At 46.9% G+C, this 13,989-nt stretch overlaps 1 protein-coding gene across 3 annotated transcripts in view; it reads right to left on the bottom strand.

Annotated features, from left to right (window-relative positions):
- Positions 1–13,989, bottom strand: part of HERC3 (HECT and RLD domain containing E3 ubiquitin protein ligase 3) — a 66,859-nt gene that overhangs the window by 26,860 nt on the left and 26,010 nt on the right. For 2 of the 3 annotated variants that reach the window (XR_004750914.1, XM_035326294.1), the window contains exons 1-3: positions 12,593–12,713; positions 9,763–10,016; positions 678–837 (exon numbers count right to left, since the gene is read on the bottom strand). Coding sequence is in view for 2 of the 3 variants with exons in the window: in XM_035326294.1 (XP_035182185.1) it covers positions 678–837; positions 9,763–9,988 (386 nt within the window). In the remaining variant the exon portion in view is untranslated. Of the gene's footprint in view, positions 1–677; positions 838–9,762; positions 10,024–12,592; positions 12,714–13,989 lie in introns of those variants that run through there. The other variant, XM_035326295.1, reaches the window with a different exon arrangement.

Raw genomic sequence — 13,989 nt, 5'->3', positions numbered from 1 at the left:
ACATCTGAAAATGGTGGGGAAAAAAACATTTTTTTGGTGTCTCTTACTATTCTTTTTCAGGCATTGACATTCTTCATCCCATCAGGGCACAGTAGTTCCTATGACTTACAGAACCAAAACCTCTTCAAGTGTTTTGCACGAAGAATAGCACGTCAAAGGTTCAAGTTGCTTCAAAAAAATATTTTTGAAATGGCACTATTACACTGGCATGTGAGCATGTCTCTCTTTGTTGTATCAGATCCACCTGCAAGTCAAGGGCTTTCTTCCCACAGAGCCTTTCATCTAAAATACGTGCTTTTGCAACTAGAACTCTTTTTCTTTAAATACTGTTCCAATAATAACAGCCACCCTAGATGGGTGCCCCAAACCTCCTTTTCGTGCTCTGCGTTTGGTATGCAGTGGTAACCACAATAACAGACAGAACAGATCTGTTATTAATGTAGCGTGTCCAGAAAAGTCCAGAAACAGAAGTCCTGTCCTGCCCAAACTGCCAACGGAACTTAAAGAATGCTGAGAGGGGAAAGGAGGAGGCATCATGTTAATATTGGTCCATGAGAAGTGCCAAATTACCAGCCCTTTGAGCGAGAGCAATGCTCCAGGATGGAAGGTGAAAAACCCCTGACACAACACCTCCAAGTAGGTGCCTTAAGGAAACTTGAACCTCTTAAAAAATTTACCTTGGCACTGTCACTGCTTCTTCTATAGTGGTGAGGCCCAACTGTCCATCGCTGCCGGCACCCCAGGAGAAGAGCTGCCCCTGGTCACTGAGTGCCACGCTGTGAGACTCTCCGCAGGCCACGTGGACTATATGCTGCCCTGCCAGGGCTCCAATTTGTTCTGAGGGGAAAAAAAAACAACTCTGGTCACAGGACTTGTCTCATAGTTACATGCAGACATCAGGTCTGGATAAACCTGTAGGCAAGGCCATTCAGATAGGTGCGCTGATGCCCAATTTAGTTTTAAAACATTTCCTACAAGAGGAAAGCACCAAACTTTACTGAAACTGCTGAGCTTTTCTGAAAGTCTGGCTTGTGAATCACAGGATAAGGGCAGGTACACGCCCCAGAGCACAAAGATAGCCTACACACAGACAGCCTCTCAGATATAGGCAATCAGGTTATTTGGGAACAACCAGACTTCTCAGATTTGATGTTTTCTAACTTAGCCTTCATGTGGGGATCAGCAAGGACTCCGAAGCTGGCAAACCCTGTAAAATACAGTTGACCTTCCACAGCTCTCATGTCCGATGAGAGGTCATCCAAAAAGCTCATCAATCCAGTTGTCTCTTGCTTTACGACTTGATGCATGAAGCATACAAGTCACAACACTCCCAGTGCTAAGCCCGGAGCAGGTTTGAACCTACCAACCTGTTACTAGAAGTGCTTCTATTGCAGTCAGACGCTCATAAAACAAGTCGTATAAAGAGCAAGAGGGCGTTACAGAAGAATAAAAGAGAAAAAAAAAAAAAACACTAATTCCTCTGAAAGATTACCCACAATTTACTTTTCATTGTCATGTCTTGTTTGCAACTGAAATAAGTTTGACAACTATTTTTAGGACATCAGCAACCAAGTCTTATTCATTACGCGGAGCTTTTACAAACAGACATGAAAAGGTCTTGTCTTGCAACAAAGAGTTGGAACTGACAGGCAGCTGAATGGAAAAACTCCCCGCAAGCCAGACAGAAGCAAAGTTGATTTTCTTCCTTCTTCCCTGAAGAAATGTTTCAGGGTGGATGAAGGAAGATTCACTCCATAAGCTGCAAGGTGGTGATTAGTTTTATTAAGTCCCCCTCTCACATCCACTTGTCATTGTGTAAAATCAATATCCCACATCAAGGGCACCTAGATATCATTAACATATTTAGCACCAAAACCTGCATACCAATCAATCTGAATGCCTTACATGAATTCAAAGGGAGGGCACCCCTAAGAAGGCTCGCTTTCTAAGGCTGGAAGTCAGAAAGTAGGAAGACATAAACATCATATCTGCTGCAACAAACCTGATACACCCCTTAGGTTCAGTCAAAAACATTTCTGTATGGGAACCTGCAGGTCCAAAACCAAAGCCCCCGCTGGAGATGATCAGACAGTTGAAAGAAAAAAATGCAGGATGAAGCCATTCTCATCTCCACATCTCATTCCACAAACATGCCACTTCACTGTAAGCTTGCTTGCTAGGGTGCACTGAGCCTGTCTGTCCCTCATTTGGAGCACCTGAGCCCTCACACTGGCTGCACAGCTGGTCTCTGCAACCTGCCAGCACAAACCTGAAAGAGACAACCATGGGAGGTGAGGCCATCCAGAACGCTTAGAAATCCAGAGTGGGTATTTCAGTCCCCACAGCTTGATTTGGCAGCACAAACCTGACCTTGCTTCACGTGCCATTCTTGGGACCAACAAATACTGACTTGTTCTGAAGGGCTGCCCTATGTCACTGATAGCCTTCAAGGACTGCATTGCTCACCCAAGAAGCAGGGTGTAGCCACATCTGGGCTTGCTGAATAACCACAGACAGAATTAAAAATATGCCTGTCTTGGAGTTTAAGACCTTTGCTCTTAAAAATTTTAGCCTATCTCACCTGTCTCACCAAAATTTTGGCCTACCTCACCGTAGCGCATTCCTAAAACACTGAGTATTGCAGCTTGCCGGCAAAGTTACCGAGAAATGTAAATCCCAAACAGTTTAAGTTGTACAGGCACACACATACCTACTTTGAGAGATGCAAAAAAGCCAGCCTTTCCCTGGGACGCAGGAACAGCCCAGGCAGTACAGCAAGGGTTCCAGATCACCCTCAGGCATGCCAAACCACGAAATATGCTACCTCCCTGCTAATCCAGGTGGTATACCAAAACATCTGGCAAATCCTTCTTTGTTATCCTCAGATTTTGAGATGAGGAAAGGGTAGGAGGTGTTTTAGCTGTTGGTATAAATTTTGGTCGTTTCCAGAGCATCACAGCACCACTGTTTGTTCCTTAGAAAAGATGCATCACTGCACTCAGATGAGCGATGCGACAGGTGAAGTTTGTTCTTGGCATTGGGTCTTCCGCAGGAAGGTGAGCAGAACTGAAAGCAACAGGGCTGAAGGAGCTATGCAACAGAGTTTCAACATGCCATAAAACTTAAAAAACAACTACAAAAAAGCACAAGTTCCAGGAGGTACTGAAGTACACATTAACCCAATCTTTTATTTCGGAAGCCATCAGCTGTCTCAACACAGCACCAATGCCCAGAAGTCATTTATCAGTTAGTCCTACCTAGTGAAGTTCCCGTTTTCACTTCTCTTTTCTGTCCATTTTACCTCAGCATAAACAGACATACCAAGGTTTGACTTCTTTTGGTCTCAACCTCGTCAGATCTTTTCATAAAATATAAAAAACCATGAAGAGCTCATCTTCAGTCTGTACCTTCCGAATTTAAAGAACAGGGCTTCTACTTAGTTCCAGTGATGTTGAAAAGCTACGCTACAAGATCTTCGGTGTCTGAGACTGCTGGAAGCACAAAGCACCCAATTATATGACACTGATTAGAACAATGAATTATTGATCACATTTTCTACTCCTCCTAAGTTTAGCAGAGAGCGGGTATATTTTTTCTCTGCATAGCTTCCAGTTGTTGACAAGCTTTTGCTAGAGGATGTGGCAAAATCTTTCAGCCCGAAGCGTCCTGTGATGTACATGGACAGCACCAGACGGCTTCTTCTGTCTGAAATCAGTGGAGAGAAACTATCAGCCCTAATGCTACACCTTCAGTGGCAAGACCTGGTTTTCCCCCCTAGTGAGAAGCAGCTGTTGCTTGGAAGAGTTTCAAGCAGAATCAGTCCTCTTGGACCCCTAAGTGAAGCTCCTCGTGTCCTCCCCAGCTTGACAATAAGCAACTCAGTGTATTTGTTCCTCTCAGTTGTTTCTTCCTGCTAGGAAAGGGCCGAGTCTCTAAGTGAGGTATCTTACCAGCTTGCCCAGATAATAGATGGCAGTAGAAACACAGGGGAGGGAAAAACAACTGTTGCAATTCCTCCGAGTTAAACCACAGCAGCTGTCAAACCTGAGGATAGATGGGCCTGTTTCTTCGCATTGCCACGGTTGTTAACATGGTCCACAGCCGCAGTGAGGATGTCTGAGCACCGCGCGACCAAGTTCTAAAAATAAGAAGTGTGATATCCAACGTTTTAATGCACGAGGCAGCTGAACATTTCATCAGATACCAACAGCAACCCAAACATCACCCTCGTTGCCTTTGTTTACTGAGTACTGAAAAGACTTCTAAATTCTTACATGAAAGGAGCCGAGTTCTTTCCTTTGGGAGATAACTGATGATGACACGTGAAGCCATCTAGCAAGGTGACACTAACAGCATGAGCACTTACGAACACCTGAACCAACAGCCAGAAACTTGGTGTAAATCCTGCTAGTGAATTCAACAGGTACTCCATCAAAATGAGAAAAACACTACCGCCCAAATGTATCAGTCACCAGCGTTCTGATACCTGGGAACTGGTAACTGCAGAGGGAAAAAACGTGCTGTTTGTCAGGGCCTTTTCGCCTCTTCCTCCCTCCTTTAAAGCCCCCATGCATCGCCCTCTGATGGCCTTCTGCACGCTTTCAGCTCTCATCACCTAGTTCTCTCGTGGTCACAACTGCCACGAAGGACATCTGGAGTCTGGGACTGGAGAGGAGGAAACCAGACTTTACAGACTACTTAAGCAAATATACAGACCTTCTGAGGCTATCGGGTGCTTCTGAAAGTATAATCTAACCCAGCCTGCATGCAAGGAAGCACGGGAACCAAGGCAGCTCCCCTGGCTTCATTCACACCTCCTCTGGAGCTGTGGTTTGTCAGCAGTGACACCAGGGGATGGTTTCGGGAACACGCCTCTGTGTCTGCAGACAGATGAGGTGCACAACACGTGCAACACGTAGGCAGCTGGAACCGCCCTGCTGATACTAGCCCCACCGTTTTGCTGCCACCACCACCTTCCTCCTCCTTGCCGAGCCTTTCTCTAAGATGGTGTTATGTGCCTGCTGTGTCTCCAAGCCTGTTCAGCATGGGGAAAAGAGGACTGAGAGGGGAACTGATCGACGTACACAAATATCTGAAGGGAGGGTGTCAAGACGATGGGGCCGGACTCTTCAGTGGTGCCCAGTGACAGAGTGAGAGGCAACGGGCACAAACTGAAGCACAGGACGTTCCGGCTGAATATAAGGGGACACTTCTTTACTGTGAGGGTGACAGAGCACTGAGACAGGCAGCCCAGAGAGGCAGTCTCCTTCTCTAGAGATATTCAAACCCTGCCTGGATGCCATCCTGTGCGATGTGCTCTAGGTGATCCTGCTCGGCACGGGGGTTGGACCAGACGACCTCCAGAGGTCCCTTCCCACCTCGGCCGCTCTGTGGTCAGTCCTGCAGACAGATGACTGCTGTAGCCGTGTCCTTCCACCCTGTGACTGGGTCTGAGCTAAGGGATCTAACTGAAGCACCTTCGAGCCCTTGCAGCACAGAGAGCAGTACTTCATATACCACACGCTGTGAGCAAGACCACTTTTGCTCCACTTTTTGTAACTGGACAGGTGCTATTTAGCCATCTTTTCACGTTATCAGAGCAGTTTTGCACAGAAACAAGAAACGTTTAGCCTTCACAGAGGCATTTTATATTTTCTTCTAGAAGGAAGGCTTTGATGAAGAAGCCCAGAATTTCCAAAAGCACTTGGCCTGCTCACTTGGTTCCTGTTCAAATCAATCCTGAGGCAATTTGCACAGGAGCAGAACAATACACTGATTGATATAACTTGAACACCCCATCTTTTGGGTTAGTAAAAAAAATGTTTACACACTCAAGCCCAACTGATAAGACAGCTTTTGGAGAAAGCTCTTCCTGGAAACATTTGCTCTAGCAACAGTACTGAAGAAGCAAAATGGAAGGTGCTGGCTGAAAAACTGGTCTCACAGCTTGCTATTGGATGTAGGACAAAAGCTGACTGTCATCCCCGGATGCACTTCACTTTTCCCTTCAGAACACAAACTGGTCTTTTGGATATAAATATGTCAAGAGGAAAAAGGTGTCAAGTACATACTACCACCACAGGGCTGAAGTACAAGTGATTCATGTGAACACTCAAGTAGGACAACGGTTTAACACAAACCTCGGGAAACTTGAAAGATTTGATTGTGTTTCTGCAGTAAAGCTGCTCAAGGACATGAAATTCAGCCATTTAACTGAGGTTACTCTGTATAACAGGCCAGTCAAACCACCAAGAATGAAATAGTTCATAGGGCAGAAGCAAGATCAGAAGTGTAGAAATGCACAGAATAATTCCACTTTCTCTGCTGTAAGATTTGAAGAGCATTCTGAGAAAAGCACAGATGCTCATATCTCTTTCTCTTTTTCAGGAGTTTACACAGGCAATCAGCTGTTTAAAAGGCAGGTCAGGTGTTAAGAGAGCAAGCATTTCTTCACAGAACTGCTGCAGGAGCAGCTGGAAAGCAACTTTTCAGAAGAGGAGCTGTGGGAACCTTGCAAACACCAAGCTGAACACAGGTCAGCGCCATGCCCTTGCCATTTAACAGTATCCCATGGCTGCCTTAGGCAAAGTACTGCCAACAGGTCAAGGGAGGGGATCCCTGCCCTCTACTGAGCACCGGTGAGGCCACACCTGCAGAACTATCTCCAGCTGTGGGCTCCCAAGTACAAGAGAGACATGGAGCTGATGGAGATGGTCCAGCAAAAGGCCGTGAAAACAATGAAGCAACTGGGGCATCTCTTTCACGAGGAGAGGCTGAGAAAGCTGGGACTCATCAGCCTGGAGAAGAGAAGACTCAGGGTGATCTCATCACTGCATATGAATACAGCAAAGGGAGGGTGCAAAGAGGACAGTGCCATGCTGTTTCCAGTGGTGCCCAATGCCAGGACAAAAGGCAACGGGCACCAGCTGAAACTCAAGAGGTTCTGTCTGGACATCACAAAACACTTCTGTGCTGTGCAGGCGACAGAGCACCGGCACAGCTTGCCCTAAGAGGCTGTGGAGTCTCCCTCCTCGGAGGTCTTCAAAAGCTGTCTGGACATGGTCCTGGGCTACCTACCCCCGGTGATCCTGCTCGAGCATGGGGGTTGGACCTCTTCCAACCAAGATTGCCTCCAGAGGTCCCTTCCAACCTCACCCATTCTGGTTAGTTTCCCCCTTCCCAAAAATCACATTCTCCTACCACTGTCATCCCAGCTGTACGTGGTTCTAGACCTTACCTATTCAAGGCAGCAGCCACGCCTCCTCATCCGTGACTTCCGTGGCTGCTCCCAACAAACACACGCCCTGCCACTTCTCCTCCTGCTCCTGAGCAACCAGGGCCTCCCAGCTGGCTTCTCCCCAACAAGGAAGAGGCTAAGAGAGGAAGATCCATACAGCCTGTCCTTACAGACGGGTCACACATCTGAATTCTCAGCTGTTACACAGTTTATGATTTACAGGCACACCACAGTGGGCGTCAGTGTTTCTGGCCACTTTAGCTCCACGCTGAAGTTCAGAGCAAGTAAATCTACGTTTGCAAAGCAAGGCCACTGTGTTCAGAGAAATTCAAGTGACACGGATTATATGTAGTGAGACTGGATATAATGAAATTTGAGATTGGACGTGATATTTGCAGCCCCTGCAGCAACGAGCATTGAGATTCTACAGCGTAAACTGAGACAATACCACCCTGCACTTCTGCATCCAAGCAAGAAATCTGTAACACCACGGTTTTGCCTGCTGCTTGCTACCAGAGGGAAGGTTCAAGGCAAGTTTGGTGCCAGACACTTTTCTGTAACTCCCTTGGGACATGAATTAGCAAAGTCTCCCCAACACTTTTCTTTTATTCCCCACTAGCACAATCTGAATGAGCTGCAGAGAACAAATCCCTATAACAGAAAACACGTTCAACATCTCAAGGACTAACACGTGTCTAAAGCTTTACAAAGGTCAAAAAACCAGCTGGCTATCTCACACACCTCTATAATTTAGCCCAAATTCCACAGCAGCCTTTACCTCGGGTATCTGGGCCTAGCATACACATGCACACTCAGATAAAGCATGCTTTCCATCACAGGGAGTCAAGACATCAGGACAGACCTGAAGAGAACAAAATCTAAGTGAGATTACAGGGCTAAAGAGGCAGTTTAGAGGTACAATTAGAAAAAAAGCTTCTTGTTTCCTTAAACTATTGCAATTCAAAATTATCACTACGCACTGGAAACTTAATGCATGCTAACACTTGATGCTCAGGAAATTGAGCAAACTCAGACTGATTTTGCACAACAGTGGACTCTTAACTCTTTACCATGAAGATCTCTGAATTAATTCCCCTAAGCAGTAACATCAGGAAAGGACACTTCCAGAAAAGAAATCTCCATCAACTTATTCAGCGTAAAATATTCCCTCAGTAATCTCTGCTCCCTGCAGTGGAGAGGCACAAAAATCAGCTCATCGGTTGATCCTATCTCTGCATCACATCCACAAGCTCAGCCAGCGTGATAATAAACATAACACAAAACAAATTGAAAAGCATCTTTCATCTCAAAAGGTGCTCCCTAAAGGACTCCTCTAAGAGGAATTACTGAAATAACTGTTCCTGTCTGACGGTTTTGTAAGCAGCACGAATGAGTAGCAAAACTGAAGTAGTATCCTCTATGTAAATGGAAGGCAGAAGAAAAACTAATTAATTATTTGGAATACGTAGTTAAGGGGATCAGAGTCTTCAAAAAAAAAAAAATAATAATAATAATAAAAAAACTTCCTGCCTACATAACAACTCTTTTCCCTTAGTCATTAGTAAAACCTGCAAGCTTTTCAAGGAAAAAAGGGTTAGATCAACGTTGAGTGTATTGCATTGCAGATTCCTAGAATTGTATTCATAAGCAGACATCATCTTGGGTAGTGACTGTCTCTGACTGAACAGCATCATCACGTATTCTTAAAAACAGTCACTGAAGCTTTTAACATAATGGCAGCATATGTCTCCGTCTCCCTTCCTCCTGCTCCCCCCCTCCACCCCAAAGCATGAGAGATAAAAGGGAGCTGCTTCCTCTTTGAGCACAGACCTGGGCAACAGGACAGAGACCACTCCACCCTTCTGAACTCCTCAAGCATTTTTTTAGAGCCTTCAAAAGGTGCTGGTCCCCTGCATGTCTTGAGTTCAAACTCAAATTCAATTTGAGTTTGGGGAACACAAAGCTAAAACAACCTTCTTCCAGCTTAAGAAACCATGAAGGAGAAAAGGCATAAGTTGAGAAGAGATTTGCAAGAGCAGAAAACAAAATTCATAAACTCTCTCGGCCAAAAGCAAGTTTGTTATCCATAACTACGCCCAACACAGGTCTATTTTGCTGTGATGCAAATGACAAAATTCCCAGCAATGGTGGAATGAAAGTAGGCCGAAGAATGTAACACAACTGGGAAGACAGAGCAGAAGACGCCTGTGGCTCATGGCCCTCTCTTCCCTTTTATCACAAGGCACCATAAAGCCAAATAAAAACACCTGTCCTGAGACCACCTTCACTCACCTCTGCTTCTTGATGCATTTCCCATCCAAAGCGAGCAGATATGTCTCCCCACCCATACTGCCCAGCTTTAGCTTTCCAGAGCCAGCAAATACTATTCAGCATCGCTGTGTTACGACGTGATCTTCAGCTGCTGGCTGTTCCAGCTCCACAGCAACCAACACAGAGCACCTTCCCTGGTCTCCTCAGCCCACCAGCCTCAGCCAGGGTGAAGCTGCTATAAGAAGCAGACTTACCTGGCTTGCTTCCTTCACTCTCATGCCCCAGCTGGCCTTTGGTGTTCAAGCCACAGGTATACACTTCTCCATCTTCTAACAGGAACACAGAATGGTTTCCTCCGCATGCCACCTCCTTGACATTTCTATCACGGATGAATCCGTACACCTGCGGTTCAGGAATGATGACCTGGAGGTTGCTACCTATCCCAGGTTGTCCAAAAGACGAGTAACCCCAGCATAGCATTTTCTCTCTTTTCAGCAAGTCATGTATTCTTCCTGGGAAGAGAAACAAGGGGAGAAGTGCGGATGAAGCAAGAGTTTTCCAAGAAAAAGCAGGTCGAGTAGAACAGCACGCTGACAGCTCAGCCCCCGACAGCAACAGATACATAAAACTCTAACGTCGCTGCAACCTGCCAGAGCTCAGGGGTCACCTCTTGTGCTGAACACAGTGAAAGTCAGGGATTTCAGATAATGCAGTACATCAGGAAGGAAAAAAATAAAGCAATGTACAGGGATCGAGTTATTGCACAGTCTGAACTTGGTCTGGCAACAGCTTTCTATTGCATAAGAGCTGGGGAGGGATCAGCCCTTGTTCCAGAACAAGCATCTCAAAGATTTCAGTAACGCTTCCTTGTCACTCCTAATCTCAGTGTTTTGGGGCCACTTGTTAAACATGCCGTACTAGTAAGACACCGAGAACTCCCCTGCTTGAACTAGAAACTGATTAAAGCCCTTTTTCTTTGCAAAGAGAAGAAAAAAGAAAGAGCAGAAAAGAAAATGAAAAATCCTCAACATTAAGTCTTATCATTCACCATGCCAAGTTCTAAACTAAGGCAATTTACAGCGGCAGCAACACTTACGATGTCAGTACAGGATCTAAAAGCCAGAGGCAACCCTCAAAGCACCAGAGAACCCCTCAAAAAAAAAAAAAAAAATCAGATTTATTTTCCCATTCAGAGTAGACAGGAAACACATGCAACTCAGTTGGTTTCCAAAGCTCGGTGCTAATTCAAGCTCTAGGTATTAGCAGTAAAGCCTTTCATAATCCAACTCCTGAGCAGTGTGTGTTCACCTCCTACCGGGCTCTCCTCGCCCGCCAGTTGCGGTCACGCAGTCAGGTGCGGTCACCTCCACCTCGGCAGGGCTGAGCCAGTCAGGAGAGGGAGAGGATAGGATTTTCCAGCTGTAGTCCATCAGCGGTGCAATTTCCTGCCACAAACCGTTTGCTAGGATCTCTTATCAGGTGCCCTAAAGTACGCACTGAATCCCATTTATTTCCAAGAGCCTCTGCTCCTTTTTAGCATAACCCATTTCACTCACGCCCCACATACACTCGTCACCGGCCAGCTGCGAGGCACCCCCAGTTTAAAAAAGCAGGAGGTTACAAGGCTCTGCCCAGCTGGCAAACCCATTGCTGCGCATGCTCTGTGCTTGGTTGCCCTCAGATGGCCAATGGAAGACACCCTGTGTGCTAGTCACGCCATTTCCTACACCAGGAATAGGAATGCCGTGGGACGCAGTAACACCGAAGTCATGCACGTGCTTATGCTTCGAATGACACAGCTGCTATATTTATAGGGAACTTCATGTTCTGCCTAAAAAAAAAAACCAAACACCGCAAAAAACAGCGTAAGCAACTTCCTGCAGGTGACAACACAAAGGCACGGAATCATTTCAAGACTGACATCTGAAACAGCAAAAATATCTGAGGCTACCATTTCTCTCATCCTGGGGAACCACCTTATTACAAAGGTATAAGCAGCTCCACAATGAGAGCAACCCTGGAGATCCACAGATTGTTTTCCTTGCTGCTCTAAGCGGACGTCGCCTCTGGGCTGAAAAGACTTCAGCGCTCTGCAGCTTGAACTACAGTGACATTGTACAACATGAGCTAAATATTAATTTGGGATACCTTTCTAAAAAGGTTTCTGAACAGTCTGCTCCCCATGGGTCCCAGTCTTCTTTCCAGATGCTAATTTCATTTAAAATGCTAAAAATACTTGAATTAATTTCCTTGTGTTAATATTCCACACAAGCAGTTTCGGTACTGGATGGGGGGCGTGCATGCAATTAGCAAACGATGTTTTTTCCCCATTGTTAAGACATAACTTGAAGGAAGGAAAAGGTCAGACTCCCAGTGATTCATATGAATTACTAGGGTGACATCTCAAAGAAGCTCAGAACCCATTCATGCTAGCTGTCAGATTTTCTGAAGCACCTAAAATCTAACAATCCCTAGAGCAGACAATGAGGCGTGCCAGAAACTGTAGAAAGTCTGACCTTACATGGATTTTTGATGAGTTCTGCAAACATGTCCTTTTGAGTCCCACCCTCTGAACATCTCCCTGTTAAATCCATGTGCTCTATTCCAGGCAGCACTTTCCACTCAAAGCGTGAAAACCAACATAGCCACTTCCCATCTGAGCACAGTGACACAGCCGGCTATTTCCTGGCAAGCTGTGTTTTTAACCTTTCTTATTTTGAAAACATAACGCATCGCTAAAACCACAACTGCTTGAACGTGCTGTTGGGCCCTGTGCTGCCACCCCACCACCACCAAGGCAGCATGCAAAGCTGCTGCAAGCCTTAACACATCGTGTGTCCAAGCAGGAGCTGTGTCCAGAAACACAGAGCTTTGAACAAAGATTCACGCTTCGTTTCCCATTCTGGTCAAGGCAGTAACTCCAGTCTGACATCAGCGGAAGAACAAAATAGCCATTCTACGCTGCAAACTCCTTCCATGTATCCTCCTTATACTAAAATGAGTATATAAAAAGCTTCTACGGCAAGTAGGATATAAGGCAGACGTGCACATATACACACAAAAATAGGTAAAATTCATATTCACTTTCCTGAGTTTTCAGTGTTATTCCTAGTGCTCACCTAGATACATGCCAAAGATAAAAATCCAGCTTTTTATAGGACAAACCCTTAGGAAAAGGTATTTAAAATGCATCAGTTCGGGCATTACAGCTCCTGACCCTTTTTAAAATCGGATTGTGAAGAGATGGAGTCAGCCGCTGCACCTATTCCCGCTCCTCACTGGTCACAACGCAGCCAGCTTTGTATTCATGTTTTAGAGATAAGAACGGATGCAATGCAGCAGAACTGCTCATTTGCAGACTCCCTGCATGTAACCACACCAAAAAAAAAGGGGGGGGGGGGGGGGGAAGGGAACGTTCCCAACATCCTCATTCGAGGAACAACTCACCCCTGAATCACTGAAGGATGCGCACAGCACAGCACGAGCCAAGGCGACGCGGTACAGCGGGGAGTATTTTGAGGAGAAGTGCTGTCACTGGGAGGTCTTCGCTATAATAAGACTCGCTATTATAAGACTCAGCTGACATGCTTAAGCATACATCCTTTAGCGAGGAACCAACCCTGGTGGCTTAGAGGATTATTGGAAAGTAATAACAGCGCATGTAAGATCATGACAGGAGATGTTTTGTTTTGCCCTTTTTTTTTTTAACGACATCTGGTCTCTTCACATGCTCATATGAACATATGGGTAAGCTACAGCCACGACAGTGCGTGTGAGATCATGACAGGAGATCAGGAGATGGTTTTTATCCTTTTTTTTTTTTTTTCTTAATAGCTGTCATGACACACACAGGCTCTTCACGTGCTCGTATGAACACGCGTATCTGCCACAGCCATGACAGCGACTGCACGCTTTCAGGGAGAGCCAGTTACGTAAATACCGTGCTCACAACAAGCAACACTGGGCACAGAGCGATCCCTCAACAAAGAGGCCTGCCAGCTGGCAAGGCACCACGAGCAGCCTTTCCCCTTCCCCGTCGTTTCTGCGATTTCAGCTCCCCTTTCCAGCAGCCCCACCACGCAGGGCCGTACGGCTCCCTTCTGTCACGGAGCCCGCTTTCTTCTCCCTTTTCGGCTCAGCGCAGGCCCCAGAGCATGAAGCAGGGAGGTGCGACGGCCAAGGAGTCAAACCGGAGCCCCTCGGCCCCCTCGGGCCGCCTCCCGGTGCCCACCTCAGGGCCGGCTGCTCCCCCCGGCTCGGCACCCGCGGCACCCCCCCGGGCAGCCGCCCCCGATGATGAAGCAGCGGCGCTGACGAGCCCCCGGCCCTGCCTGGCCGCCCTCCCCTCCGCCCGGGCCGGCTGCGGGAGCCCCGAGGGGCCCGGCTGGGCGGCCCCACGCGAGGCCCCGCTCCCCCGCGAGGGCCGGGCCCCGAGGGGCGCCCCCCGCGCCACGCCGCGGCCCCCCGCCCGCTCACCTGCC

The sequence above is a fragment of the Oxyura jamaicensis genome, chromosome 4, assembly GCF_011077185.1.
Source record: "Oxyura jamaicensis isolate SHBP4307 breed ruddy duck chromosome 4, BPBGC_Ojam_1.0, whole genome shotgun sequence".
NCBI lineage: Eukaryota > Metazoa > Chordata > Aves > Anseriformes > Anatidae > Oxyura > Oxyura jamaicensis.
Note: the sequence above shows the minus strand (reverse complement) of the source record. Positions and strands in the feature narration are given on the sequence as shown.